Source organism: Tyto alba, unplaced genomic scaffold (assembly GCF_018691265.1).
Source record: "Tyto alba isolate M040663 unplaced genomic scaffold, T.alba_DEE_v4.0 Super-Scaffold_39, whole genome shotgun sequence".
Lineage (NCBI taxonomy): Eukaryota > Metazoa > Chordata > Aves > Strigiformes > Tytonidae > Tyto > Tyto alba.
Genome location: NW_024881314.1, coordinates 12,154,463 through 12,182,178, shown reverse-complemented (window position 1 = coordinate 12,182,178; position 27,716 = coordinate 12,154,463). Strand labels below are relative to the sequence as shown.

Genomic DNA, 27,716 nt, shown 5'->3' with positions numbered 1-27,716 from the left:
GTGCTAATGTCAGGCTGGCCAGCTAATTACAGGGGGCAGAAAATTAAGCATGCAAAAGGAGTTTAAATTTTAGGTCAGCGTACGGGAGCCGGGAGGTCAGCCGTGGGGCAGGGCCTGTCCGAGAGGCAGCGTGGAGGCACCCTGCCCACCCGTGCCCGTGGCCCCGGGGGGTGCGGAGGCACGTGTGGAGGGCATCAGGGCAGCGGGCAAGCCCCCCCACCAGCGGGGAAATGCTGGGCCCGGAAAGCAGAGGACAAGGAAGCCGGGATGGGCAGGGATGGTCTTGGGGGCTGTCGGCTGCCCTGAGCTTGGCTTGGGGCTGGCGGGATCCCCGGCAGGTTCACAGTGAGTTTCTCTCTCTTTTGGGGCTAGAAAAGCCGCGCAGGGAACAAGGCAGCGGTGGCGGGGATGGGGGTGAGACAGCAGGGCGGCCCCGCGGCCGTGCTGCCCGCTCCCCCTTCGGGGTGGGTGGTCGGAGGCGCAGGAATAAGGTGCCGGTGCCCGGGTCTGCCCCTCCCGGCGGCACCGGGGAACAGAGCCGCGGAGGGCCGGGAGGAGGGGGCGCCCGAAGGCGGTAGGGAGGGGGGAAGGGGGGGGCTGGCGGAGCCCTGGCCGTGCCCCGGGGACGGCCGGTGGGATGGGGGCGAGCCGAGCAGCTGGGGGACCCCCACGCCGTGCTGAGCGGGGTGCCGGAGGGACAGCGGCACGGCCCGGGATGGGCCGGGACCGGGACCGAGACCGGGAAAGGGAACTGGAACTGGAACCTCCCGCCGGGGCCCCGGTTGCGGCGAGGCCACGCCCCTCGCCACGCCCCCCGCGTGACGGCAGCGTCCCCGCCCCCCGCCCTGCCGTTGCATCACGGGAGCGGCCCCGCCCCCCCCCCCGCAGTACCCGGATGAGGCAGAGCCGGCGCCGGCGGGCGGTGCTGCGGCTGTGGCGGGGGATGTGCCTCGGTGAGCGGCGGCGGCCGGGGGTCCCCGCGGCGGCCCCGGGGCCCGGCGGGGCGTGGCGGGAAGGGGACGCGACGCGACGCGACGTGACGCGGCTGGGGTGGTGGCAGGGGGGGCGCGCCCCTCGCGTCAGCGGGGGCTGCGGGCCCCGCACGGCTCCGCCGATTGGTTGCAAACTGACAACGGGGCAGGTCCCGCCCCCCCCCTCCCGCGCGCCGTTGGCTGGCGGCGCAGCCCCGCCGCCTCCCGTTGGCGGAAGCGGGTGCCTGTCACTGTCCGGCCCGGCTCGGCCCCGCCCGCCCGGCCGCCGCCCTGCCGGAGCCGGCTGCCCCCGCTCGGCCGCGGCACCCGGGGGGACGCGGAGCACCGGCACCCCGTCCTGCCGGGGCGCCCCGGAGCGGTGGCCTGCGGGGGGAAAAAAAACCCTTTTTTAAAAGGTATTTGTAGTTGAGCGCGAGGGAAGGAGCCGTGTCAGGCGTGGGGCTGCCGCCCCGCGGGCAGGCCCGGCGGCGGGGCGCGGCTTTGCCTTGAAAACTCCGGGGTTTGGGGAACCCGAGGTGCCCGCGGTGCTGGGGCCGCGGGGAGGGAGCGCGTTTTGTTCCGGCATCGTCGCGTCTCGCTCCTCCTCGTCCCGGGGAATGGCAGGATTTGGATGAGGCAAAGCAAAACTGCCCGAGCTGTTCCCGGCTGCTCCGCGGGCCGGGGGGACCCGCCGCCGGGCCCGGGGAGGAGGGGGGACGGGACGGGACGGGACGGGACGGGACGGGAGGGTGACGAATTGGTTTGGAGTTCAGCCCCGGAGCGGTTTCCACACGCGGAGGGGCTTTAACCGTGTGCGAGCGCAGAAAGAAGCGGCACCGTAAGTTCGGTGACTTGCCTGGCTGCTCCCTTTACCGTCGCTGTGCCGCTGGGCTTTGTCCCAAAACGTGTTGGTTTTTCCATCATCCGTCCCCAGTCACTGACAGGAAGCTAAAGGTATGATTTGCCTCCGTTCTCATAAAATACGTGGTAGATCAGATGCCTCGGGGGCATCTCCGTCAGACATTTTTCAGTAATTCCGTGAGGGGTTTTCTCAGAGGTTTTTATCACCTCCCTCTCAGCTTAGCGAGCCCTGCTGTATTTTGTATAAACATGACCAGCTGAACAGTCCCTGCCTCGTACTCCCAGTTTGAGGAGTTTGACCCGAATTGCAGCAGACCTGCCGTAAAGGATGAACACAGCTGACGCAAGAGGAAATACGTTACTGGAGTTAGACTTCAGTTAAGTGACTTCCCATTCACGCATCTCTTCCTCCCCTTCCTAGGGAGGAGAGCTGTCCTCACCCACCCACAGCCCAGCTCCATTGTTCTTGACCAGTTCGTGCTGGGAATGTTTCGTGACTCGGGGTTCCTCTGTTCCTGCTGAAACTATCTTGATTTGATCACGACTGTGAAGAGGTGGAGGGCTCTTTTGAACGCCTGAATGCCTATGGTGTTTATTGCCCTGAGAGGTGGTTAAATATGTGAAACTGCAGTAGAAGAGTTCCTTGCATACTTAAGCACTTTTTTTATTACTATTATTTTTATTTTCCCTCAGAAACAATTGCTGTACACCGCAGAGGGTGAGTGGCCTTGTCAAGGTCACCGTTTTGTTAGAGGTATTAGTAACTAAGAGGAAGGAGCTGTCCAAGGGCAGAAAAGTGGCTGGGAGCCTTTTATATTTATTTATTTATTTTAAAATGTGAAGTGTCAGCAGTGTGACTGCGGACAGGCTGGCTGATAGTGCCAGTTAACTGTGGGTGTAGGGGATGTGACAGCTGTGGGTAAATAGCGTGGTTTTTGGATTAATAGTGCTAGGTGTGCCCTGGAAGAGATTCACTGTCTTCTTTTAGACCCAGACCTGTCTGGGCTGTGTATTTATGTTGCGTATGTGGAGGCAAAGCCCAGACATTTTTCTTTTGGTTCACACATGTGAAGATTTGATCCTGCATGTCATCGGGTGTTACAGATGAAGGTATGTGTTTAGAGGCGTAGTGATTTAATTTTCTTTCCCCCTCTTTGAGGCAAAGCCTTTTTTTTTTACTGACTCTTTAGAAGTTGCAGACATGTGAGATAATTCCTCAGTTGGTGGAGAAGGAAAGAGGAGAGAAAGGAAAAGAAGAAAGTGGAGAGGAAACACAAGACTGATGTCTGTGACCTTGGTACCGCAAGGAGTCTTGTCTCTGGAGATGTGTCTGGGAGTAGACTACCAAAAAGTATGGCAACAAAGTATTATTTATTCCCTCAGTCTATTACAGTTATTTTTGAGAAATGGGGAAAGTCAGACTACAGGAAGGAAATGGTCTTTTTACAGTCCTTCTTGATGCTTGTTGACACCAGAAACATAATCAAGATAAACTATAAGGTGAATTCAAGAAAATTGTCTTTTCTCTATGCTACTGCACTCATCCATGGGCAAAGAAAGACATACCCATCAAAGCATGTTTTTCTTCATCTGACTGTGTCCCTCGAGGGCTCTTCTGTTGATACAGCTCAGTAGCAGATTGTGCTGCTTCTCTCTCCTGATCACCGTAGAGTTTGGGGATTTATTTTTAACTCTCATCTTGTTAAGTGCTTACTGAAGAGACCTGAGGACCTCTCTGATGACTGGCCTGTGACTAGCATTTGGGTAGTATTTTTCAAAACTGTTTTCCCCTCCCTGGCACCGGTAGAACTTGAGATGTAAAAGCAACAGAATTCGCTTCTGTTGAAAAAAAACCTGTGCTAAGTGCTTTTCCTTTTAAGTTTCTTGGTCACTTGTCATTCTGCAGTGTCCAGAAGCATGTTAGCTCTCTGGCCACTGCCTTTCCAGGGAATGTCGTCTCGTCTTTGGGGTGGTATTAATTGCTGAGATAATAGGGAGGCCCAAGGGACCAGTGTGCTGTCATTTGTCACAAGCTCTTTGCTGTGCACGTCATAAGCTCTCAGATAAATTAATTGCTTCTGGGTAGGATACTTTGAAGTTTTTCAAGGTTTAAAGAGAAGCCGGGCAGCTGTGAGTTGGAGAAGACGCAAGTTGGGTGGATAATCTCGAGGGGTGGGGGGGGGCTGTGCAGGCACGTGGCAGCTTGTGCCAGCTGTCAGCTTCCACTGCAGGGTCAGGATCAGTGCTGCTGGTGCTCATCGTATCTCCCCGGTTTTCCTAAGTGGTGCTTTTCCAGAGAGCAGAGACTGCGGCAGGGAGAAGCGTATCCTTTTCACAGCCTTAATTTCCTTCTGAGTTTGCTGTTTACTGCGCAGCCTTCTGCTCTGCATGGATTCACCCCTCTGGGGTTCCTGGGTATGGAACTGGGAGCAAATTGTTCTTGTGATCAGGCCCAGGTTGTTCTGGGATCTGCGCGTCTCCAGGGGCCTTCCCTTCATCTCTGCAGATACCGAACCTGCATCAGGACCACCAACCTCTTCAGATTTTCCTTTATAAGGCATTTCAGTGGTGTTACCTGGGAACAAATAGAGGTCAGATGTCTTAAACTTCCCATGTTTGTGAAAGGGATAAATGTTTTTGAATACTAAATTCTTTGGTAGTTGCATCTTGGTTTTGGAAAAGAGGCTTCTTACATCAGTACCTTTCTTCTGGTGTCAAGGCTTGCATCCCAGTGCTGGCTAACTCATCAAGGGGATTTTTACCATATTCACAAGGTGTGTGAGTCTTGGCCATGTGGTGTAAAGCGTACCTGGTTTTATTTGATTAATAAGGCTGATTCCACAAGAGGCTGTTGAGATAACAAGGCTTTACTGTATGGCATTTGGTTGTCTTAAAGGCTTTTAGTCTAACCTGGCACAAAGTTCCTGCAGGTAGGATTTGGTTATCTTCTGCCACCTATACTGTTCAAATTGGAAATGCAGGATTTATTATTGCAGCAGAGGAAGGAGTCTTGTGCTGATGTTGTCTTTCTTTTTTTCCTGAAAGCTCATGTGCTGCTGTTGTAAGAGGCCAGGAGGCATTTGTTGTGGTCACCCGAGAACATTCAGTTCAAAAATAGTGTTGCAGGAAAAGACAGAGGTTGACTTTCCAAAGCAGTGATGGATGCAGGCAGCCTTCCAAATTGCGTATGAAGATGCTTCCAGCTCCTATTTCAGGATGAGAAAAACAAGCACAAATTGATGGGTGAAATCTAATCCATGGCTTTTGTTTATTGTTTTCCATATTCTAAGTGAAAGACAATGCAAATTTGCTTTGATTTTTGGCTGGAATGCTCAGGCTCCTTTGCTTTGAATCCTGATCGGGTGTTGGAAAAAAATGCAGAGCTTCAGGGGCTTGGGGGGGTTACCTACTGGTTCTCGTGGTGTCAGGTGGTGAAGGATGGTGGAAACAAGATTTCTTCTGCTTTTCTGTCTATGAATCAGCATAAAATGGGAAGAGGAAGAAGACCTGCTTGCTGGCAGTCCTTCCTGCTCTCCATGGCAGCTCTGGCTGGTCATTCCCTGCGAGAAGGGGATGACTGTGGCAATTACGTGGCGCTTGGCAGTTTTGGGGACCCTGATAGCCAGAACAGGTTGTTATCGTGAGAACCAAAAGCCAGATGTGAGCTTGGCAGAATTTAGGTGGTTACTTGTTTAATTCCAAAAGTCAGTGGACATTTGCATTGCCCTCGGTGGTGGGGCAGCAAAGTGTAGACGGAGGAGTCCTGGCGCTATAGTTTGATGCATTTCAGTGGCCTTGCTTTGCCTCTGCTTAATCCTTCCTGTTTGGTGTCTGAAAATACTGGGCAAACAGGATTGGGAGGAAGAAAGCTGGTGGCCTACGTGCAGAAAAATGACCTGTTCATGATCATTAAATAATATTAATTCACTTTATATGGTAAATACTTATAAGCTAGCTTTAAATGGAAGAATGTGGGGTGACTAAAGTCAGGAAGAATGGTTTATCCAGCCACTTGAGATGCTGCAGGTACATCCTGGGTGAATTGCAGCTGCCTCTGAGCAGTACTCAATCATTTTGGACGTGCTTTTATAGCTCATCCTTACCGCGATGTGTCAGTGAATTGAGTTGACTTTGAGAGTGGAGAGGAGTGGATTCCTGACTGTGGGAAGGGGTGGGTAGAAGTTGAAACATCGTGTTATATTTCAAGCTTAGTGTTTTGGTCTGATATTTGATCCAAAGCCTAGCAGCAGCCTCCAGTCACATGGAGAGCCTGGGAAGCTTTCTTAAGGTACTGTGTTACACTTCAAGCTGTGTTTGTGTTTTCATGACTTAGCTGAAAGGTGACTCCATGAAGATTCTGGTTTGGCCTTGAATGCAAGATTCCTTAAGGTACCTGAAAAATACTGTCTGCATGTTAGTTTAGTTCTGCTACATGTTGGATTCAGCCTTTGGCTCTTGTAATATCCAGAGGATACTGAGCATCTCACTTGTAAGGATGCTTTTGGAGGTAGGGAGCCAGATTTGTCCTGTACAAAACACCCTGGACTTAGAGAAATTCTTAACCTACAAGTTGCATTTTTATTTTTTTTTTTTTAAGAGTGATTGCAGCATGGAAAAGCTGTTTCATTTTAACAGTGGAGAGTTACTCTGTCCTGTGGACTGTGTAAGGAGGGGGCTTGAAAGGAGCCACTGCCTTTTGAACATAGTTCTTGTTTAATAGCTGCTTCAGATCCTGGAGTTATGCCTGCGTAGCTGAGTTTTCCCAGGGTGCTGCGTGAATGCTAAGCTGTGTTGTAATGAATTCGAGTGGGCAGCAGCATAAGCCTGCTCTCATTTTCCCTGGAAGACGCTGCTGCATTGTCTTGTCTGTATCCTGAAAGCCCCAGTGTTGTTTGTCAAAGGCTTGATTCTGCAAGTGCCACGTATGCAAAGAAGCCCGTGAATAGGAAGGGCTTGCCGTGCTGGTTCTCAGCTCCTCGCATAATGCCCAGAGCCGGGACAACCAGCAACGGGCTGAAGCAAAGCAGTATTTGTTAAACTCTTGGTATTCTGTGGGTATCTGCTCTCCCACATGTGAGAAGTTTAAAATTGTCTAGTTATGTTCTGATAATGCCTAGGAGTCGCTTTCTGCCAGGCGTGTACATGTGCTTAGATAGGCCTGTGTTTCTGCACCATAAATAGAGGGAATGGGCAAAGGCTGGCAGAAGTGGAGTGATCTCCTCACGGCCACATCTGTGCCGGTGGCAGGTTTGGAAGCTGTCTGCATCTCCTAGCTCTCAGACTAGTGTTTTGGCCCTTAACCACCTTGTTTGCAGAGTGTGTATATGTGTTCTTATCTCTTTCTCTCGCCCCCCCACACCTACGAGGGAAGACAAATGATGTAACAGTGTACAAAAACTGGGATATGGGTGTTGGAGCTTAGTATTGCACGCTGGCGTTAGCATCTGGTGTAGGTGTTTGTACAGTGCAGTTAGCAGATCAAAAATCCACGCTGATAGCGTTGGGCACGATGGTAGACATGGGGTGTGGGTAATCGTGGACCATCACCTGCTTAACCAAGGCAGGCAAGGGATGAGAGACTTGGAAAAGGTCAGCTTGCTCCCGCGGGCTGGGTTTGGGAAGGAAGAGTCGCTGCCGAGGGGCCTGAAATACCACAGAGCTGAGTCTCCTCCCTCTGGTATCTAAAAGGAAAGGGTCTTCGACCAGGGGAGGCCGGGAGGGGAGAGTATCTTCTACAGCTGGTGACTGTAAGTGCCATGGGGTCCCAAGCAGCCCTGCCCGCTTCTTGGGCACACTGCTGTGTTTGCAGGGGTCCCTCGGGTGTTTGTTTCCAAGGCTGTGCCCCATGTGAGCAGGCAGGAAGGAGTCTTGGGCCCAGGCGTCCCTTATCTCGGCTGCTTCTAGGAAATGATGTAAGCAGCTTCCATTTCTCTAAACGCATCCTGAATTTTGCTGATGGGTGGCTTACTGGCTGTTTACCGTTTGAGATCAGCTCGTCTGGAGCTGTGGGACCCGACCCTGCTCTGTGCTACGCCTCATTTGATTCGGGGGAAATGTGCTTCTTGCTGATCTAAGCCTCTCAGAGTGTGCTGGTCTAGAGCCAAGTGCTTGAAAGGGGGAGGTCAGAAGGCTTTTACCGGAGGGGCTTCAGTGGGATCAGTGCAGGACTGATGTTACGGATGGCATGCAGCAGGAGCCGAGCGGTTCACCTCTTACTGGCAATCTGAATCGCGGTTCGGGAGCAGCCTGACGTGCCCGAGCCGCAGCAGATGTCTGTTCAACTTAATGCACCCGGCTGCGAAACCACGACAGTTTGGGGGGTGATTCACAGGCTCTACCTCCACTATAAACACTCTTTTGCGTAGGACTTGTGGTCTGTCCCTGTGTTGTGGTGATTAAGCAGCCTTGGTAACAGGTACAACTACTGAAGCAAGTACGCTCAAATAAATTTTTATCTGAAGAGGTACAGCAGGACTGACAGTATATATGTTGGGAGGAATCCTAATGGATCCGTAAGTTTTTCTCAGTACAGGGCAATGCAGGCAAGGAAACACCATCAGTTCTCCTGAGCAGCATGGAGACCTGATTCATGATTAACTTGGTTCTACAATAAAGCTGTAAAGTTAACACAGTGCAAGAGTTGGGGTGTTTCTGAGGTGCTTAGCACCCTCTGGATAAATTTGATCTTGTGCCCCTGGATTGTGGCAGCTGCAGCCTTGGCTGAAGGACAAATATGCCAATTCTGCCTCACTTTATTTGTGAGCTAAGTGCCAGTTTCTGAAATGAGCCGGTCTGCCCTCTGATGAAAGCATAGGATTGTTTTGTCCCACTTTGAGGTGTCTAAAATGTGGGTCACTGAGATGCAGGACATACCAGTGTGACAATTTTAGGCCTGAAGGGACAGTGTTGACTATTGATGCCTGTTAGAGTGTGAAAGTCAGGACTTCTAGGTCAGCTATTACTGATGGATGAGCTTGATGCAAGCATGGTTTAAAGCCTCTGCTTTCAACAGGGCAGAGGTTGGTTTCAGCTTATTCTTTTTTGGGTGTTAATAACAAAATTTAGGTCTTGGCTTTTGGGGAGAAATAAAGATGCCTACCCATGAAAGAGTTGTGGGATTGCCTGGGGATTGCTCAGAAATGGTACCCGGTGCGGTGCATCTCCTGGCTGTGGTCAGGATCTGTGCACTTCTCTTCGTCCTGCTGTGCTTGGCAGAACCATGACTGCTTCTTCGTCTTCGTCAGCTTTTGCGACCTGGTGTGTGTCGAGACCTCAGATGTCTTGCATCCCCCTGGACTGCATATTGCTCCATTCATGAACAGAGATATACAAAGTACGTGTTGGGTTGTATTTCTTACGCCAGCTATTAGCTGAGCAACAGTGTAAACAGCATCCAGTGGTCCAAGCAGCTGAAGAAAGAAGGTCCTCGCCCAGGGAACGTGACCCCCCCGCCTTGGTGTGGGAAGCTGGTCCTCTGAACACCTCCAGGCTGGAAGCACTGTTGTATGGTGTGACCATGTAATTTCATGGGAGAGGCTGGTCTTTCTTGTGTCGGTTTGAGCGGACACGGGGCAAAACTATGTGGATCGCTTCTGTTAACTGCATGTTTTACAGGAAAGCAGGAACTACCTAGTACTCAACACAGGAAGAGTAAATTGAATTTTAATCTCAGCAACACAGTGTGTTAGCGGTTGACCTCAGAGTGTTTGTCCTCATTCATTACGTGTCTTTGCGGCTCTAATAGGAGCTGTAGTGTGCACGGCTGTGTTGGCAACAGGAGGCAAAATGTCTTTGAGAACATTTAACGAATGAAAATGCAGACTTGTAGCTGTAAATTTTAATATCTTTACCGACTCTGGTCCTAAGTGAGCTTGCGGGATTAACTACTGTTTCAGTGGCAGGTACAAAATACAGCCAGAATACCTGGTCTCATTTCAGGCTACTGCAAGAGCATTTCCAGAAGCTGGGTAAAATTACGTTGCTTGTTGAGGCAGGCCTCTGTGCTGAATGATGCTCGTTAGGGATCATTAACATCCCGCTTGCGGGTGCCAAGTCTGGGTGCCGCTGTCAGAAAGGCCGTGGCGATGAAGCTCAGGACTTAGCAGCGGTTTCAGGAGCAGTCTGCCTGGCTATTCATCCTGTGGTCTTATGTTTGTGTCCTGCAGGTCATATTGATCATGGACAGTGAAGAAATTCCAACTTTTTCGAGTCCAAAGGAGGAAACTGCATATTGGAAAGAGCTTTCCTTGAAGTACAAACAAAGGTACTGTTGCAGATTTGCAGGCTGGATTTGGTTCTTAATGATTTGATCTATTTCTCTGCAAGGGTACACCAAGGTGGGTATTAGATATTTTAGAAAGAATCTCCACATTTCCAGCTTTAAATTGAGGTTTAATTCCAGTCTTGTGGCAGCTGAATGTTTCTTGCACGGTGTTACCATGCTGTGAGCTCCAGGCTCTGTTTCAAGCGTGTTTGAGCAAGAGCAAAACCCTTCTGCAATCAGGTGCCTCTTTGTAGAATTAAAGTGCTGCCTTAAGTAGTATCTTGACGTTTTATCATAAGAAGGTGCCTTTGGGCTTGCCTTGTATCATGACTGTTCCCTCCAGCTCCATGTAGTTGAATTATTGGTATGAAAAGTGGCTACTTTGGTGTCTGTTGCCATTTATTGAAGTGTCTTGTACGTCACAGTGCAGCCTGTACCAGTGGTTTACATCTTTGAGGAGGCACGGGGGCTTTTTGGTTACCAAAAACGACAAGAGAAGTTGTTGTCTTGAGTAATGCTGTGCTTCTTGTGGGAGTAGGGTTTGTTTGGGGTTTTTCTGGAGTGGGGGGCATTGGAGGCTTCCGGTTTGTTTTCTTTGGAAAGCTTTCCTTGCCTTCAGTATTACGTATGTGCAGCTGAGATGAAGTTGGTTAAAGAGCTCTCAAGACCAAAGAGTCCAAGGTGCGAGTTGCTTTTTTGTTTGGTTTTGGTGTTTTTGTTGGGGAGGGGAGTGGGCATGTGGAGGGGCCCGTCCACACAGAGACCTAAGCTGGTTTGGGGTGTCGGAAGGTTCTGTCTCTTGGACACCAGTGGATATGTTGCTTCCCATAACCTTGTTAGTTTTCTCTGCCGCTTGCTAAGAGCTGAGCTATTACATATGGTAAAGATGCAAATTTAATAAGCGAAGTATGTGGAGTGACTACATGTAGTATTTAATAACTTGCAGTGCTATAAAGTAGGTATGTGCTGGGTTCTTGCCTCAGTCCTCAATAACTCTGACTCAAACCTTCATGCTTTTAAAGAACCTTAAATTTCCAGGTAGTGCAGAGATCTGGAAACTGTTGTCCTGTCTTACAGTTTTTGATCAAAACCAGGTTAAATGTTTAATTCAGTGACTCTATCCTCCTAGCCTTGTGAAATCTAATGGAGTACAAAGTGGTTGTCAGACTCCCATGAATCCTGTAAATAGCTTTGATACAAGTTTGTATTCAAACTTGCATTTCATGTAGCTGTTTGTTTGATGTAAGAGAATTAATTTCCTTTTATAGCTAAGCTTAATGATATGATTTCTCTATTTCTCCATTTTTCTTTTTCCCCCTAGATGTCTATGGATGACACTTAATCACTTCAAAACTCTTGTTTTTTCAGCTTACTATTTTAAAGAGCTGTGGATTTTGTTTTAACTTGGGAGATGCTGGATTTTCAACTGATTAAATTCTCTCTTCACAGCTTCCAGGAAGCTCGTGAAGAGCTGGCTGAATTTCAGGAGGGAAGCAGAGAATTAGAAGCTGAGTTGGAGGCACAGCTAGTGCAAGCTGAGCAGAGGAATAGAGATTTGCAAGCAGATAACCAAAGACTGAAGTATGAAGTGGAAACATTAAAGGTAGGTCTTTTCTGTAATAGCATTGCCTCTTCTTACAGATATGTCTTGGATCTCATTTTATGTTGTCGGGTCTGAATATCCAAACGAAGTAAAGGACTTTCCTGTTTAAGATCCAGACTTGAGTACGGCATGTACTCCGAATAAGGCCAGCAACTTACCAGGGAAATTTCTGATGGAATTTTTCTTGTTCACATCATGAAGCTCTTGTCATAAAGTCTAAGCTCATCTGTTTGAATTCTCTAGGCTCTGCCAAGTAGTAGCTCTGTTGGTTACACAGGGAACATCAGCATAGCAACAGGGTGGATAACACAAGTATGTTTTGTCAGACACTGCATTATCATCTTCCTTTGTATACTAGCTTTTTGCTGAGAAGGTCTCCTTGGTTTTATGAGACCGTAAAGAAAGCTGAAGATGGGTGATTTGTGCACATCCTTCAGAGAGAATCTCCTGATTCATTCTTAACAGCCGTATCTATGGGGACAGGAATTGCATAAGGATCTGCATGTGCAGAAGGTGTCTTTTTATTGATGTCTTTACGTTAACAACTTCTTGCTTCTTCTAGGATCTTGGGAAAGTATAATTTTTGGTAGTCTTAGGTTATTTTAGTGAAGGCAAAGGTTGGAAATTTACCCAGTGGAAGTCAAGTTCATGGGATTACTCGTTTGCATATCCAGTCCCAGCTATATCTGTAAGGTCAGTAGTTTTTATGTTAGTGGCCTGTGTGTACCCTCAGAGCTGGTAAAAGCATATTTGGGAATGAATTCTTTCAGTCTTTTCAAGAGGAGCTTGTGGACTTGGAAGTTTCCTAACAGATTTCAGTGGCTTTCATTTTTGCTAATGGAGATGCCAGACAAGTTCTGGTAACAGTGTGGCTATTGTCAAGGGAGAGGCACTGAAGGAGGGGCTGTGCAGTTAGATTTCTCTCTGGCTTCCTAGATGTTGGAGACTTCAGAGCAACTGTCAGTGCAGGCTGTTGGGAACAGATGCTGGGGTGCATCTCTGAGCAGGCAGCTGTGTCGTGACGAGGTGCCTGTGCACAATGCAGCATTTGTAATTTTTACACTGTGCCCATTTCTGATGTTCAGAGCGTGTTCCTTCTAGCTCTCCACTTTTTGCTTTGTGATTACCAGCAATCCCACACTAGCAGACTGCAGCGAGTAGGTAACTTCCTTTGTCCCATTTCGCTTACTTGGAGAGTGTATGTGGCTGATACTTATCTCACTACTTCTTTCTTTCAGGAGAAGCTGGAGCACCAGTATGCACAAAGTTACAAGCAAGTGTCGTTGTTAGAGGATGACCTGAGCCAGACACGAGCCATTAAAGATCAGCTCCATAAGTATGTGAGGGAGCTGGAGCAGGCCAACGATGACCTGGAACGTGCAAAGAGGTGAAGGCTGCAAACCTCTTGCCTTAAAGTTTACGCTGGATCTTTTCTTTGCTACTCAGATTGATGACGTTCTTCCTTAAGAGGGAAAATAACATGCACTCAAAAAAACCCCAAGCAAACTCCAAGACGCTCGATTCTTTGAACAGTGCAGTTTTTCCTTGCAGTTCACCTCCATCAGCTGGTAGCATTATGTTACAGCAAGAAGGACGGGGCAGCAGTGTGTCTGCTGTTCCTGTGAGAAAGCAGTGCAGGTAGGCGCGGAGCAAGCCAGGCCAGAGCGCTGCTTTTGGTACTACCAGCTGGGTGACTCTTACAATATATTTGTGATCCTTGTAGCTCAAAGCCCCTTTGAAGTAAGAAACTAGTGCTTTACATAGTCCCTTTTAAAGACAACAGGCCAAAGGAGTCTCTTCTTCCCTTGCATAACAGTTTAATGACTGTAGGGAGCAAATATGTCCTGTATAAATGCATAAAATGACCAGGCTGCTGTTAGAAACACCCAATTTTGGAGTAGGTCATGCTTCCGTTTTGCTGAATGGGAATTCTGCCACTGATTCAGTGGGACCAGGAATGAGCCTCTGGCTATCTGGCAAAAAGATCTGAGAGCTGAGGCCCTGTTTCCACAAGACTCTTAGCCTCATGACTAACTTTTGACACACATGAGTTATCCCACTGAAATCATGGAACAAACTGGGTCTTAGGTAATATCCCAGTGCCCTGCTTTCGGCACCCGCTGGGCTGTTGCCTGTCCAGAGCTCTGGACAGTACAGTACTGCCTCAGCCAGTGCACCGATTCGGTACGTGGATTTGGAGCGTGGCTTGGGAAAAATGGAGATTGGTGCACTGGGTTGGCTCTTTCCCAGCTCTTTGGTACATCTCTGAGAGCCAGACGCTATCGTGTTGTTTTCATCTTATTCCCCTGCTTCTTTGGAGTTTATTAGTCCTTTCTAAGAAGCATTTCCATAGCTTTCAAATTACTAACTTGAATGTAGACCCTGCTAACATTTTTCTTCTATTATGTTTTTGAATACGCTTTTATGTCAGCTGAGCTGAAGAACCTAATATTCTGGATTTTGTTTCTAGGGCAACAATAGTTTCATTGGAAGACTTTGAACAAAGGCTGAACCAAGCTATTGAGAGAAATGCATTTTTAGAAAGTGAACTGGATGACAAGGAATCGTTGCTAGTTTCTGTACAGAGATTAAAGGATGAAGCAAGAGGTACGTCTTGCTTGATTAGTTCTGTCTCTCAGTACATTGTTGGCTTGCTAACAGAGATGTGTAGCAACCAAAGCTCATGTTTCTAGAAAGCCTCACATAATGAGACTTGAACTGGATACGTAGTATAAGCGTTAGGTATTACTAACAGTATGTTCTCTGTTCTTTGTATGGCCAGCGTAGCTAAGAGGAAAAATTTCCTCATATAGGGCAAAATTAATATCAGATTCATTCAGGATTTTTAACACAGGTGAGTACAAAAATACTGCGTTCCACGGATGGAATAGAATTGAGGAGGTGTCCTTCAAAAGTTTTCACTCGCTGTGATTGAAAGGGAGAGCATGGGAAATGACAGGGAAATACGTGACAAATGGCTAAATAACTGTCTGTAAAAATCCTGTCTCCTGTGTTCATTCTAAACCTCTTGGAAATTGCCTGGTTTATTTAAGATATTCTGGTAAAGACTCTGGTTAGACCTGTGGGATCAGAGATGTTCGGGAGAGTGTTCTGGGATATGGTCAGGAGTGGCGGATTTCTCAATGGATTTCACATTGAGGATTCTGGGGAAACTTCCTTTTTTTAATAGTTGGTGGAAACTGATATCTCTGATAGTGGAGATGATCTGCTCATAAGCATGTGCCTGCCATTAACGCAGTTTTAGAGATTAGTGGTTTTCAACTTTGTTTCCCAAGTGAAGCTTTCTAAAATAATTATTCATTTAAGGCCTAGACCTGAGTGTAAGACAACGCACTTGATAACAGACTGGGACTTTTTGTTGTTGTTCTCTTTCGTGAACCTGTGTGAACCAAGTTTGTGCCCCACACACAAGTTTGTGCCTCTATTGGAAGCACAGGGTTTTTCTGATAAATATGAAAAGGGAGATTAAGTATTTTCTGAGAAAATACATGTATTTCAATTAGGGGTTAGGGCAATACTACTGGAAAAAACAGCAAAACCTAGGGGACTGTTTTCTAGAACACTGGAATAATTGGCAAAAAAGACGTTGTGTTTCTTGGATGAGTCATTTGGAAATTTTTAGCATTTGTTAGGGTAGCAAAGCTACATGTTATTCCCCCTGACAGCAAGCAGGAACACTAGCCACTAAAAGAACTGATATGGTGTCAAACTCAAATACACATTTCTGATTGAACAGCCACAAATCCTCTTCTAAGAGCCCAAATAAATTGTCATTTCAGCTGTGCTGTTTTGCTTCAAATCAGTTCTAAATCTTTATAATTTAAAAGGTGTAATGTACAACTAATTTTGCTCTTTCACGTTATACCAGATTGAGGCAAGGAATAAGAGGTCTATGAAAAATTAATTTTCTCTACCCAAAAAGGACCAAACCCCTTGTAATGTGTTGTTTATTTGCATCTAGTCCCTTCTGAGGATTTTATAGGTTCATTGCTGAGCTGTGATGGATGCTCTTTGTAGCAAATATGTGTGGAAGTGGGAAGGGACAAGGTAGGGGTCAGCAGCAGTCTGGAGAGGAGGGGAGAATAAAACATGGGTTTCCTAATCTCCAGTCTCATTCCCTGTCATTTGGACTACCCAGCATCTCCAGTCTGCCCTTTCACTTGTTGAGGCGTCGAGAAACTGGATAGAACACTTTGACTGTCTTTGGCTAGCACAGAGTCCTGTGGATTATTATAAACTGGAAGAGTAACGTGGGGAATTTGAAACACAAGAATAGGTCATTCCTCCCTTTTCCCAACCTCTGTTTGAGCAGGAGCTGAATGTCGTTCAGCAGACAGTTGTGACCAGCTGCAGTTTCGTAACACACTTTCCATGGGACTCACACTAGAGATGGGGAAAAAACCCTGCGGCTGTCACCCACCGTGCTGGCTGAGACCACGCAGCCCTGGGGGCTGCCGCTGCTGCCAGCTGGGACTGCTGCGGTTGGGGGTCCTTGCTGCTGGAGAAAACCAGCAGCAGGCAGTTAATATTGGGTTGTTGCAAAGTGTCTCCTCCTCCCACCCAAATAAATAGAAGGAGCGTTTGTTAGAGAAATCAGTCACCAGTAGGTGTGGGGTGTTTTTTTTCAGACTTACGGCAAGAGCTAGCAGTACGGGAGAGGCAGCAAGAAGTCACCCGGAAATCGGCACCCAGCTCTCCAACTCTGGACTGTGAAAAGATGGACTCGGCTGTCCAAGCATCTCTCTCCTTGCCAGCTACGCCCGTTGGAAAAGGATCAGAAAATAGTTTTCCTTCCCCCAAAGGTATAAGTTATAGAAACTGTATCTAGTTGTTTTGGCAGCGTGTTCAGCTTGTTAACGATTTCCAACCAGGTGCTTGTTAGGGAACTTGAAGTAACTGTAGGTAGGTGTGGATCCCACATGCATTGCGTAAGGTGTGTTTAAATCCTGGGGCAGCACCAGGTGCATTTAAGGAGTATAATGAGTAAATAGCACCGAAAAGAAGGAGAGTAAAGCTGATACTGCTTTTGGAGGGGCAGGGGTTTGCACTCTGCAGTAGAGCACTGAAGACATTTGGGATTGCAGGGAAGTGCAGTGACTGATATTTCTGCTTAAATGTGGAGTAGCAGTAGTGGCTAAGGGGTGGTCAGTAGTTCTGGCAGTCTGGAGTCTCTTACCACACGTACTTTTCAGGGGTCCTGTTTGGTCTGTGAGACATCATGATGTTAGTCCAGTCCCCTTCCCCATCCGGAAAGCTCTGGACAGCCACACGGATGAATACGTTATTTTTCAAATTAGAAAGAGTGGATTCCAAAGGCAGCTCTGGCTGGATTCGATGGGTTGCAGGCAGTAGCCTTGCAGATGGAGAGTGCATGAACTTTGCCTGTAGGTCAAACGGGAAAGAGGGCAGTGGAGGAATAAAGCTTTTTCATTTTTCATGGCTAGTGATCATGTAGTCTGTGTGGTACAGTGGGGTAATGGTATGAAGAATCTGCAGCAGGGTTTTAGATTTACTTTTTTTATGTAGAAGTTAATTTATTTAAATTAAAAAAACGAAACCAAAACCAAACAAATAAAAAAAAAAACTGTGGAAGAGTGGAGCATAAAATAAAATTTGTCTGTGTTTGCAGCCATACCAAACGGATTTGGTACCAGCCCCCTTACTCCTTCAGCTAGGATATCTGCACTCAACATTGTGGGAGATCTGCTACGGAAAGTGGGGGTGAGTGCTCTGAACTGAAGTATTCCTAGCCCTGTGCTGCTGTTGCTGTGCTTTCATCCCGGTGCACAGTTACAACAAGGCCTTGGCCCATGCTGCATACATGCTGTAGTTTCCAAGTCATCCACATTGTGTTGTATTTCTATTATTTTTAAATTATCTTGATTTGTAAAGCATGTTACTAAGGTTCTGATGCTAATTGGGGGTGATAGAATTCATACTCGGCGTAAAAAGTTTCCCAAGCACTTTGGTATATGGGATTAGACACCGTCAACTACTTCTTACTTTAAATGGGCCCTGCAGGTTCCTCTGTATTGAGACCAAGATGCAGAGCTGGACGTCAGACTCTGGGTGCCTGCTGTGCACAAGTGAGGGGCCAAGATCACACTGCCAGTGTCTCCTCGTGTGGCTGGGGAGATCAGCAACAGGTGCTGAAAATAGGAAAAAAATCCAGAAACCTTTGATGAGAAAGTGAGAAATCAGGAGAAAGCCCAGTGTTCCCATCTGTAGTTGATGGGAGGTGAAATGCTTGAGCTTTTAAAGGGATTACCACTATAAGCAGGGAAGAAGTGGTTTAAACATCTGTTACGGTGGTGTTGAGGATGCCAGGCTTTCCGGTTGAATGAAGACTTGGCTTCTGAGTTCTGAGAAGCTTGTTGACATGCCTCAGTGGTTAGTGTTTTGAGTGGAAGCGTGGATAGCCTCGGGGTCTAGCCTCTGGTGCTGGCTTTTCTCTGTCTGTTGTGGTTAACACTGGGAATGGCAATAGCAGCAGTAGAGACAGTTGTTTTAGCAAAGTTTGAAATCAAGAATTACCTCGTTGCTCGCATTTGGAGCCAGCGAGCTGGTAGTTGGTTTGAAAGGGCAGCAGGACGACTCGGGGTTATGGAGTGACAGGTCTAAAATGGGATCACTGTGAGTAAGAGTCTGCAGGGGATTTAGGGAGCTTAATTGCAATCCCGTGTGATTACTCTGCAAGGACAGGAAATGCCAAATAAGCATGCTGCTTTTCCAGCCTGCTCTTAGATACACGCTCTGCCACTGATACAAAATTCCTGCTCGCACATTTGTTTAGTAACAATTATAGGATGTTCAGGATTTCTTTGGGTTTGGTTACTCATCCCAAGACTTAGATTCCCTTTCTCCTCAAGAAGTTTCCCCTCAGCTTTCTTGCTTGCAGCTGAGATGGAGTCACTTGGCACAGATCACACTGGCTCCTTCCAGCTGGTAGGTGCTTGGAGACCAAGAGAGAGGTCGTTACCTACATCTGCCTGCATAGTCAATGAGTAAGCTTACATGGATTTCTAGAAGTAGACTGTATAGTGTTCGCTTACTTGTGACAGCATGTCAATGCCTTATTAATGGAATATTTTCTCCTACATGGGACAGGACCAAACCCCAGGTTTGGGGAGAGGAGTTTGTCTCCCACGCGTGTGTTTGCAGGTGTCTGAATGCTCCCGTGTACAGGGTGGATGCAACAAAGGGTTGCAAGGACTTTGTGCTAGACCAGATGGATATTCAGGTTAAGCCTCGGTTTGTGATAGATGGCAGAAAGGGGAGGTGATGTTCTGAAGAAGCAGGATTTTGGTCTCTGTCCTGCCAAGAGTCAGAGGATGAGGCAGAGAGTGTCACCTTATAGAGAGGAAAAATATCTCACCAGGCTGGCTTGGAAGTAGTAGAAATGAGGTACTGAGCATGGAGATGTGCTTAGCTGCTGCCTTTGATTCTTCCTTCTGATGCTGTGGCTGCAGCACCCCTTGTTCTGAAGCATATCAGTTGGGCTTAAGAAACTGGCTTTATTTTGCAGGCCAAGATTAAGAAAAAAAATGCTAGCAGGCATTGTCCTGGGGTAAAAATTCAACTTTCCAGATATGCAGTCCCTCATGAAACTTGGGGATTCTGCCTTAGGCTCAGTCTTCTGATTAGTTTATGCCAGCCTGATTGCAGCTGTTGAAGTTTTGGTACTTCTACTAGGAGTTAGATTCCTTATTTTAGGTAATTAACTGAGAGTTGATGAGTTGATATGTTCTAAAATCTGAGCCTTAATGGAACTGAGTCATGCCTGGCAGTCTGCATCAGCATCTCATTGTGTGGGTTTCCTTTGTGGTTGGATGACAGAGAAAATGACAGCTTTGTTCCCATTTAGTTCAGTTTTTGCCAGAGGTGATCACACTGGGGTCCTGATCATGGTGATCTTGGGGTCATGACAAAGCCTGAATTCAAGCAGCAAAATACTTTTTCTTAATGGTATTACTTTTTTAACTTTTGTGTTTGTTTGTTGTTTTTTTTTTTTTTTTTCCCCTTTCACAGGCCTTAGAATCCAAATTAGCTGCTTGCAGAAATTTTGCAAAGGACCAGGCATCAAGGAAATCCTACATTTCAGGGAACGTTAACAGTGGCATGATGAACAGCAATGGCACAAAGTACCCTCACCCGGGGCACACTTCTTTCTTTGACAAAGGGTAAGTGAGGATATATTTTTGCCCTAAAGTGGAGTGCCTTTCAGGATCGTACTTGGGGCAAAAGTTTTTCTTGGCTTGTCTTTAGCCCACCCCAGCTTCCATCCTATAGGACGAATAATTTGTGGAGCCAGAGTCTCAAGGGGACGGGGAAGGTGACAGTGCTGATTTCTGTAAAGCAAAGAGAAAAGCAAGTGGGCTCGTCTCTTAGCTGGTAGGATGCCAGTGCCTGTTCTGTCCCTCTGCTGCCTGATCTCGTGGCAGCTGCATCTCGGGCAATAGAAAACCCGAGGCAGCAAACCTGCTAGTGAAGGGAACGTGCCCTTCGGCAGGATCTCGAGTAAGCAGTGGTGGAGTTGCCTCGGCTACTGGCGCGCCGGTGTGCGGGGAAGTACATTAACTGCAAACCTGGAGATGCCCTTGGTGAGAGCAGTGAGCACAGGCAGTGAATACTCACTTGGAGGGCGGTGCCCTGTTGCTCTACTTCCCCCTCTATTAGGGGAAAATAAAATGTCACTAACAGCGTAACTGTGGCTGAGGGGGCAGCTGGCTGTGTTGTGCGTCAGCCACGAAGCCAGAAACTGCTTTCACAGGAAAAACCACCCCGTGTGTGTCCCATGACTCACCTGTGGCCAGAGCTTCCTCTGGAATACGGGGAAGTGGTTCAACAGGAGGATTATCCCACAGTCCCTCGAGCGCAGAGCCCTGTGGTTTTACGTGGAGCCCTGAGGAGCGGGGCGAAAAGCACAGTGGTATTGTGAGCTTTGCTTGGCGTCACCAGGCAAAACAGCCTCTCTGCTCCCTGCACAGTAGCAGTCCTCCGTGCTAAACCTCAAGCCAGTGCAATTTAATGCTAATAGTCAGCACATCCTCAATCAAGAATTTATTTTAGAGAATTAAATGAGCTGTCACCAACCCGAAGAGTGCGATGCACAGAGCAGACAAGCGGAGCTTCCTACAATAATCCTCATTTGAGCTGGATCGTGTTGCTATGTGGGTAGCAGGGCACGTTGCATCTTAGAAACTGGCAGTCAGAGTTTTTCGAGCCACCACTGTTTGCTGCTTTTGGAAGGGTAGAGTTCAGAGACTTAACGAAGTCAGTGTTATATGCGAATTGGCCAGACTTCTGGGTCGTCTGTATGCTGCAAGGCTGACTGGGGCCCGTGCCTCGCCACGGCAGAGCTCACAGTCGGGCTGCTCAGGCAGTTTCAGGTGCAAGCTGTCAGGGTAGTTGCTGGGGAGAGATTATAGCTGTTCTTAGGAGACATCATGGCTATATCGAGTCGTGGTGTGAAGAATGAGCTGATTGCTGTGTGGGATGTGGGGGGGTCACTTTTAATTATCTAGATTGTCATCACACTTGTCTGGGCTGGCTGCCTCAAGTTCGGAGCAGGTTGTAGCTGAAAAAGGCTTAGAAACCCAGTCTCCTGCGAGAGAACTTCTCCAGCAGGGTTGGAGGATGGAGGTGGGCTGGAAAAGGGGGTGGAAATGACGGATGTGCTTATCTGCAAGTTGCTGGAGATCCCTGCATGGCCCTGCTGTCCCGGCCTCCTCCTCTGCCCCCCGCCCGCTGTTCACTGCGGGGTTGCTGGTGGCCCGTGGCTCTCCCCTTACATCGGCTCCTGCTCCGCCTCGCTGCCCCTGTCGAGGTCCGTGCAGGCTGGGGCTGATCACGGTGCCTGTGCTGTGTACGTGTCTGCTTGGCTGCTGTGTAAAACCCGTGTAATTCTGTCCACACGTGTAAGCTAAACCGAGCTGTTACCCACAGGAGGCCAGCCCGGTCCTGCCCGCGCGCCCCAGCCGAGCTCCCAGCCGTGCTGGGGTCCCGAGTGTGGTGTGGTGGCTGGGCACGAGGTGCCGAGTGGAGGCATGCCCTTTCTTCTCCCTTCTCCAGCCCCTGAACTCTCCTCCCTGCCCCTAATTGTTGCTGGAGCCTGAAACAGCCACGTGTGACTGTAGATCCGATCCAATCTGCAGCCGTTGCCTAAAGAACAGCCGGTGGTTGGATGGTAGGATTGCGACGGAGGTAACTCAGCCACACCCTTACAGTTCCCTTTGCTTCCCTGCCTCCACCGTTTTGTTGGTTCAAGTGTTTGCTGGGTGTCTGCCTCCCATCAAACACCTCTTTGCTTGCTGCATGGAGCTGAGCAGGCAGCTGAAGACAGGCAGGAGCTGGCATGGGGAGCATCGCCTTAGGGGGGCCCTGGAGGACTGCTGGGCTTGCACCGAAGCTTTGCTGGAGGATTGGAAGAGTCAGAACTTAACCTGCTTTTTTAAAACTCAACAGTGTCTGGTATAACATCAGTTCCCTGCAGACTTGTTGCTTCAGGAGCATGCTGTTTCTGTCCAGTTGCCAGGGCATAGCAGAACAACACCTGAGGATGTTCTCGGGTAAATACTTGTTCTCTGCTGTTGTAATTGTTCTAAATTGGTTATTAACTTCAATCCAGTTACAAAACAAAATGGCTCTGACCTTGATGGGCTCCGCAGAGGCTTGGCACTTCAGCAGCAGAGCTGAGACAGCATGTGAACCAACAGGGGCTGTTTGTTCCTTGGGGAATTAACTTCTCGTTTGCTCCTCCCCTGCTCCCCTTTCTACACTTTTGAATGTCTTAAAAAACATCAACTACTTTGACATTTCTTAGGTCATTTTTATGAATCTGTTGGGCTTTGTTTTAATAAAACAAGCTAAAGTTTGAATGTGAGAAGTGCCGTTGCTTGAACACTTCTAGCAGTCCCATGAAGCGTGTGGGTATATCTACGCAGTGGACAGTGTTACCCACAACCCTGATTCTGATACATCAGGCTGTGAAATCAGGGTGGTCGTTCTGTTCCCTAGTCCACTTGATAAAAAAGTTTCCCTGGAAAAGAGAGAGCTGTGGGTAACTCATGCAGGTGAGTAGTCCCACGTCCTGTGACGTGCTTTGCAGTGCTCCAGGCTTTTATCTGGGCCACGCACCTGCAGCGGTGGAGTGTGGTGGGAGTGCTGGTTGTTGCTGGAGTAGGACCCTTGCCTGCCCCTGCAGGGCAGTGTCATTATTCAGGGGTCAAGGAGGAGAGAGGTCTGGTGAGGTTTAGTTTAACACCTTTGCTTTGCCTCAGTTCCTGCATCCCGGATTGTGCCCAAGAATGTCTTTATTGTGTGCATAAACTGTTTCAATTTTTCTCCACTAGGCGCGAAAAGGTCATATTCCCCACCTTGGTCATGGGTAAATGAATTCATTTGCAATGATAAGCTGCATGCATTTTAACTCGGTGCTTGGAGGTGCAGAGTTGGTGGTTATGCTAACTGCATGAGGTAGTTCTCTTAGCATTACAAACTAACAGTCCATGATCAGAGCCTGAGGCTATAACCTCCCTCTTTCTCCTTACTTCTCTGGTGCTGTGCCCTGTTGCAACCGTAAGATTGAGTGCTGCTTGCTTTCTTGATCTAATTAATATTTCTTCAAATACGTGCATGTTTTTGATTGGATCGGTCACATCAGAGACACAGGGTGAAGTATCACTGCTGTTAATTTTACAAGTTAGTTTGCCCTTTGGTCGTGTTTTTCTTTCAACGGTTTGCTGGCCGTGGGCTCGCCTGCCGTGGTTCTGGCTAACGGGGAAAAAAAAAAAAAAACCAAAGGCACAGATGTGCCGGGGGCCGGCCAGGATTGCAGCTCCGGGGGAGAGGGCAGCGTGGTCTGAAGCGTGCGGGTGGGGACAGGGGAGCTGCGGCCCCACGTCACCGGCCGGGGGTGGCAGGGCCAGGCGGGGAGCCCAGCGCCTGCGCGTCCCACCTGGCCGCCTCTCCAGGGAGCGCGGAGGGTTCCCCACGCTGTCGAAAAGCGGGGCTCCCTCCCAGCCTCATCCCCACCCTCACACCTCGGTGCTGGGTGTTCTCTACCTCCTTACACTGTTACTGCTGCCTGGGAGGGCAAGCGGTGTGTTTTAAAGCGCTGACCTGCCTGAGAACTCGCTTTTCCTCTTGTTTTCTTGTGGCGATGCTCTCCAAGCATGCTTTGGCCACATCCATTTACTCTCAGACTGGGATATTCAGCTACAGGAGGATCTTCTGCTGAGTTTTTACTGGATACTTAAAGTCTTGGAGATAGCAAAGTACAAAATAGAGCCTGCAATACAGTTTAATGAGGAAGAAATCAATCTTTAGCAATCAAGGGCCAGAGAGCGGTTGGCAACGGGCACAAAGTGCGCACCACTGTAGGGACAGGGAGTCAGAAACCTCCATCAGAAACCACTGCCGGGGACATTGCCAGCAGGGCCTGGTGCTTTTGGCTCCATTTGAAGCCCCAGACCTTGGTTTCTCCAGAAGCCCAGAGCCAGGGCACAGTGTGCTGGGGGGGTTAAGCCCTGCAGGCAGCTCCGCTGGGCAGCGGCGGGTGCAGCAGCCCTGCCCCGGAATCTTCCAGCACATTTCATTTGTTCTTTTCTTACACTTGCTCTGTTTAATTTTATTTTTCTTTAGCTGCAGTAATGCTGATTTCTTCCCCTTTTTTTTTGTGCGTTGTCATGTTACCAACAGAAACACGTGGCTGGGTAAGATCTCGGTAAGCTCAGCCACAATGCCAGCTTTCGGTATCCCCCCCCCCAGTTGCTGCTACTATTTGAAGCCTTTCCCCATGCCCCACTTACTGAACTGGCTTTCAGCAAATCAAAGCTGCTGTTTTGTCTTTATTTCTGCACCGAGGGCAAGTTTGGGCCGGCAGGATGCAACGGACAGCGTGGGTAACTGACTCCAGGAGCTGATCCCGGGAGAAGCTGCCACAAACAAGCACCCTGCACTGCCTTCCTGCTTTATTTTTTTAATTAGCCCACGATGGGGGAAACCTCAAAAGGCTTCTGAATGGGGTGTCTATCTTTAACATCTTCGGCAGAAAGCCTTCTCATGTCTCCCTCGTGCACCGTGGTGCTGTGAGCACTCCACATCTCGTGCTGGTTAACGCTTGTAACAACACTTAGAGCGCTCATCCTCTTGCTGCCCCCGGCTCTGTGGTCGGGCTTGGTCTCCCTTCTTGTTTCGGGCATCACTGGGTTGTTTGTGACACAGGTGATTCAGGCAGAGTCCCGTCACGCCCGTGTGGCATCTCTGCTGAGCATCTGATGGCTTCTGGCCTTGTTCGTGTACCTCTGGAAGGTGGAAAAGGGCACCCGAGGTGCTGAACGTGCCCCCGTGCAGGAGCTGGGGCGGGTTGGGGCTGTGTTGCTCCTTTTAAGAGCAGGAGCTGCCTGCAGAGGCAGGTCTGTCGGATGGCGACAGCTCCAGGGAGGTGTTCTCCCAGCAGGCAGACCTTGGCTCTGAATTTAGTGCAGGAGATGCGAGAGATCCGCAGAGCTTGGCTTTAACGTGACTCATCAAACACCAGCACTTCCAGGCTCCTGCTGTTGAATGTCTCTATTCTCTAACCCTTTCAAAAGGGAGCAAACCACCACGTTTTAATCCTGTTTGGTTTTGGGTTTTGGTGGCTTTTCTTCTTCCCTGTCCTACTTGGCAAAGGTGCTTTCTAGCTGGTAACTAATTTGCAGAGTCACGTCAGGATCGGGTTGGCTTCATGCCCCCTCATTCAAATGTGAAAAGCGAAATACATCTGCCTCTAAGCTTCTTCCAGCAGCTTCTTACTGCGTGAAGCCAGGGAGGCACGTGCTTTTCGAAATGCATCAGAGCAACGCTCAGATGGGAGTTGAAGTTTCCAGTTTAATGGGGAGAAGGTGGGAAGGTGGTTTCTCCCTGCTCCAGCCCCTGGTGCTGGGATGTGCTTCAGGCTGGGCTAGTGTGGATGTTTAACGGCAAGAGAGGGAAAGGAAACAGCCCAGCTCTGTACGGCACTGAGCTGCGTTACCATGGGAATCTGGCCTTGCTAGCAAATCACGAGATTTTAGCTTTTCATCTGCTTGTCTGGAAGGATTTTTTAGCTGCCCCGTGCAGTGGCAGCAGCCTCCTGGGTTTGCTGGCAGGGTTTTTGCATCCCCTGATCCAGGAGGTGCGAGGTCACCGGTGGGTGTGAGCCCCACGGGATCGGTGGGCCGTGCAGCAGGGGTGGGGACAGGGCACTGCTCTGCCCCGGGGCCGCCGGCACCTTGGGCCCTTAGTGAGGGCAGGGGGCTGGGACCCCAGCGCCACCAGCTCCTGGGTTGGCTTCTTCCTCAGCGGTAGAGCCCTCACTCGTTGTTCTTCTTGCTTTTACCCACCACAGCTCCCTGATCTAAGCAGCAAAGGCTGTCTCCTGAAGTGCCCCTTCTTAAAATCGTAGCTCTGCCAGGAGAAACTCCAACGGCATCTTCTGGGGTGCTGGAGGTCGAGGCAGAGCTGGTGAAGGGCTGCAGAGGCGCTTCTTGGGGGCGGGCGGACGTCGCGGCGGGGACCTGTCCTGCCTTGCAGAGCCGTGGGGGTTCTCCCCCACCTTCAGCATCGCAAATGCAACCCGGAGGGCAGGGTGCTAGTTCTGGGGGTGGACACGCTCTCCTGCTACAGGGATGCAATTGCTTCTGGTTGTCACGTCTGTGCTGGTGGCGCTCAGCAGATGGTGAGCCCGGGCAGACGCCGCGTGTGGCGCCTAATTACAGAAGATCTGTCAAAGCTGTAAGAGAGTAGAGATGGAAAAGCTGTCAGACCCGCGTGCTCCTCTCCCAGCCCGCCAAGGAGCCAGGTTCTCCGCACCTTCACCTCTCTCAACAGCTTGGGGAAGGGGGGAACCCAGGGATCCTGGGGGGCGTGGAGGCACCCGGAGCCCCCGCTGCACCCCAGCCGGGGGCGGTGTAGCGTAGAGGCATCGCTGCTGCGCTTTAACACGTGCCTGCCTGCTCTCGCAGAGCCCGTGCGCCGTGGCCGTGGCCGTGGGTCCATCCCCAGGACCGGGCAGAGCTCGTGTAGCCACCTGTGAAGGACCTGGGGACGCGGGTGCTGCTGTCCCCAGCCCGGCTGCGCTCCCCCCGGGGCCGGGGCCGTCGCTGGGGTGGCCGTGCTGCTGCCGAGACAGGCTGTGATGAAGAGGGCCGGGGAGCTGAGGGGGGGCCAAGCCTGCAGCGCTGCTGTGCCCGGTGCCTTCAGCTGCACCGACCCAGCGGGCTCAGGGTCTGTGCAGGAGCCCCTTGTCCTTTCCCAGGCCGGTCACCTCGGCCAGCACCGGCCTGCTCGGGGCAAGGGGTTGAGGTGGGCGAGCACCGATCCTCGCGGCCAAAGGTGGGAGCCCTGGTGTGGTCATAGATTGGCCCCACTCCTGCCCCCACGGCGCAGGCACCGTACGATCAGGGTGAGGGATGCAGTGAGGAGGGAGGGGAAGGGTCTGTCTGCCAGCTGCTGGTGGTGGGGAGGGGTGAGCGGTGCCAATCTCCTGAGGCCGCTCGGCCCGTAACAACCTGTCTCTTGTTCCTTCTCAGGGCAGTAAACGGCTTTGATCAAGGTCCCCCCGGACTGGGAGCCTCTCGACCATCCTCAGCGCCCGGCATGCTCCCCCTGAGCGTATGAGCCCACGGGAGGTCGTGTCGGACTTGCGGACGCTTTTCTCAGCCCACCAAGAGAAGAACTGCCCCCCCCGATCCCTCCCCATTCCCGCCCGGCTGGAACACGACCCGCTCCGTGCTGCCAGAGGCGACCCTGCGCTCACAGCCCTTCATGTCATGTTAATACAGTTTATTTTCTCCTGTTGCCGTAGCAGACATTCTCTGACTCGGCCCCACGCCCTGAGCCACGCTGATGCTCTTATTTTTTTCAGGGGCTGCAGGAGTCTCGCTCGCTAAACCTCGGCCAGGCAGTTCTCGGCTCTTTGCTTTATCTCTGGCTTAGGTTTGACTGCGGCTCAGCACCCCCCCCCCCCCCCCGGGGC

At 49.8% G+C, this 27,716-nt stretch overlaps 1 protein-coding gene across 5 annotated transcripts; it reads left to right on the top strand.

Moving 5' to 3' along the window:
* NDEL1 (nudE neurodevelopment protein 1 like 1) lies at window positions 1–27,538 on the top strand. Of its 5 annotated transcripts, XM_032992090.2 has the most exons (10): window positions 3,139–3,183; window positions 9,998–10,095; window positions 11,545–11,698; window positions 12,937–13,085; window positions 14,169–14,305; window positions 16,348–16,521; window positions 17,349–17,440; window positions 19,748–19,899; window positions 23,071–23,105; window positions 27,271–27,538. In XM_032992090.2, exons 1-10 carry the CDS (start codon window positions 3,157–3,159, stop codon window positions 27,276–27,278), a joined length of 1,026 nt encoding a protein of 341 aa, XP_032847981.2. In that variant the 5' UTR covers window positions 3,139–3,156; the 3' UTR covers window positions 27,279–27,538. The 5 variants fall into 5 exon arrangements, with proteins under 5 accessions (XP_032847983.1, XP_042658666.1, XP_032847982.1 ...); XM_032992092.2 differs by lacking the exons at window positions 3,139–3,183; window positions 23,071–23,105 and adding an exon at window positions 1–345; XM_042802732.1 differs by lacking the exons at window positions 3,139–3,183; window positions 23,071–23,105 and adding an exon at window positions 885–953.
* The last annotated feature ends 178 nt before the right edge of the window (window positions 27,539–27,716 follow it).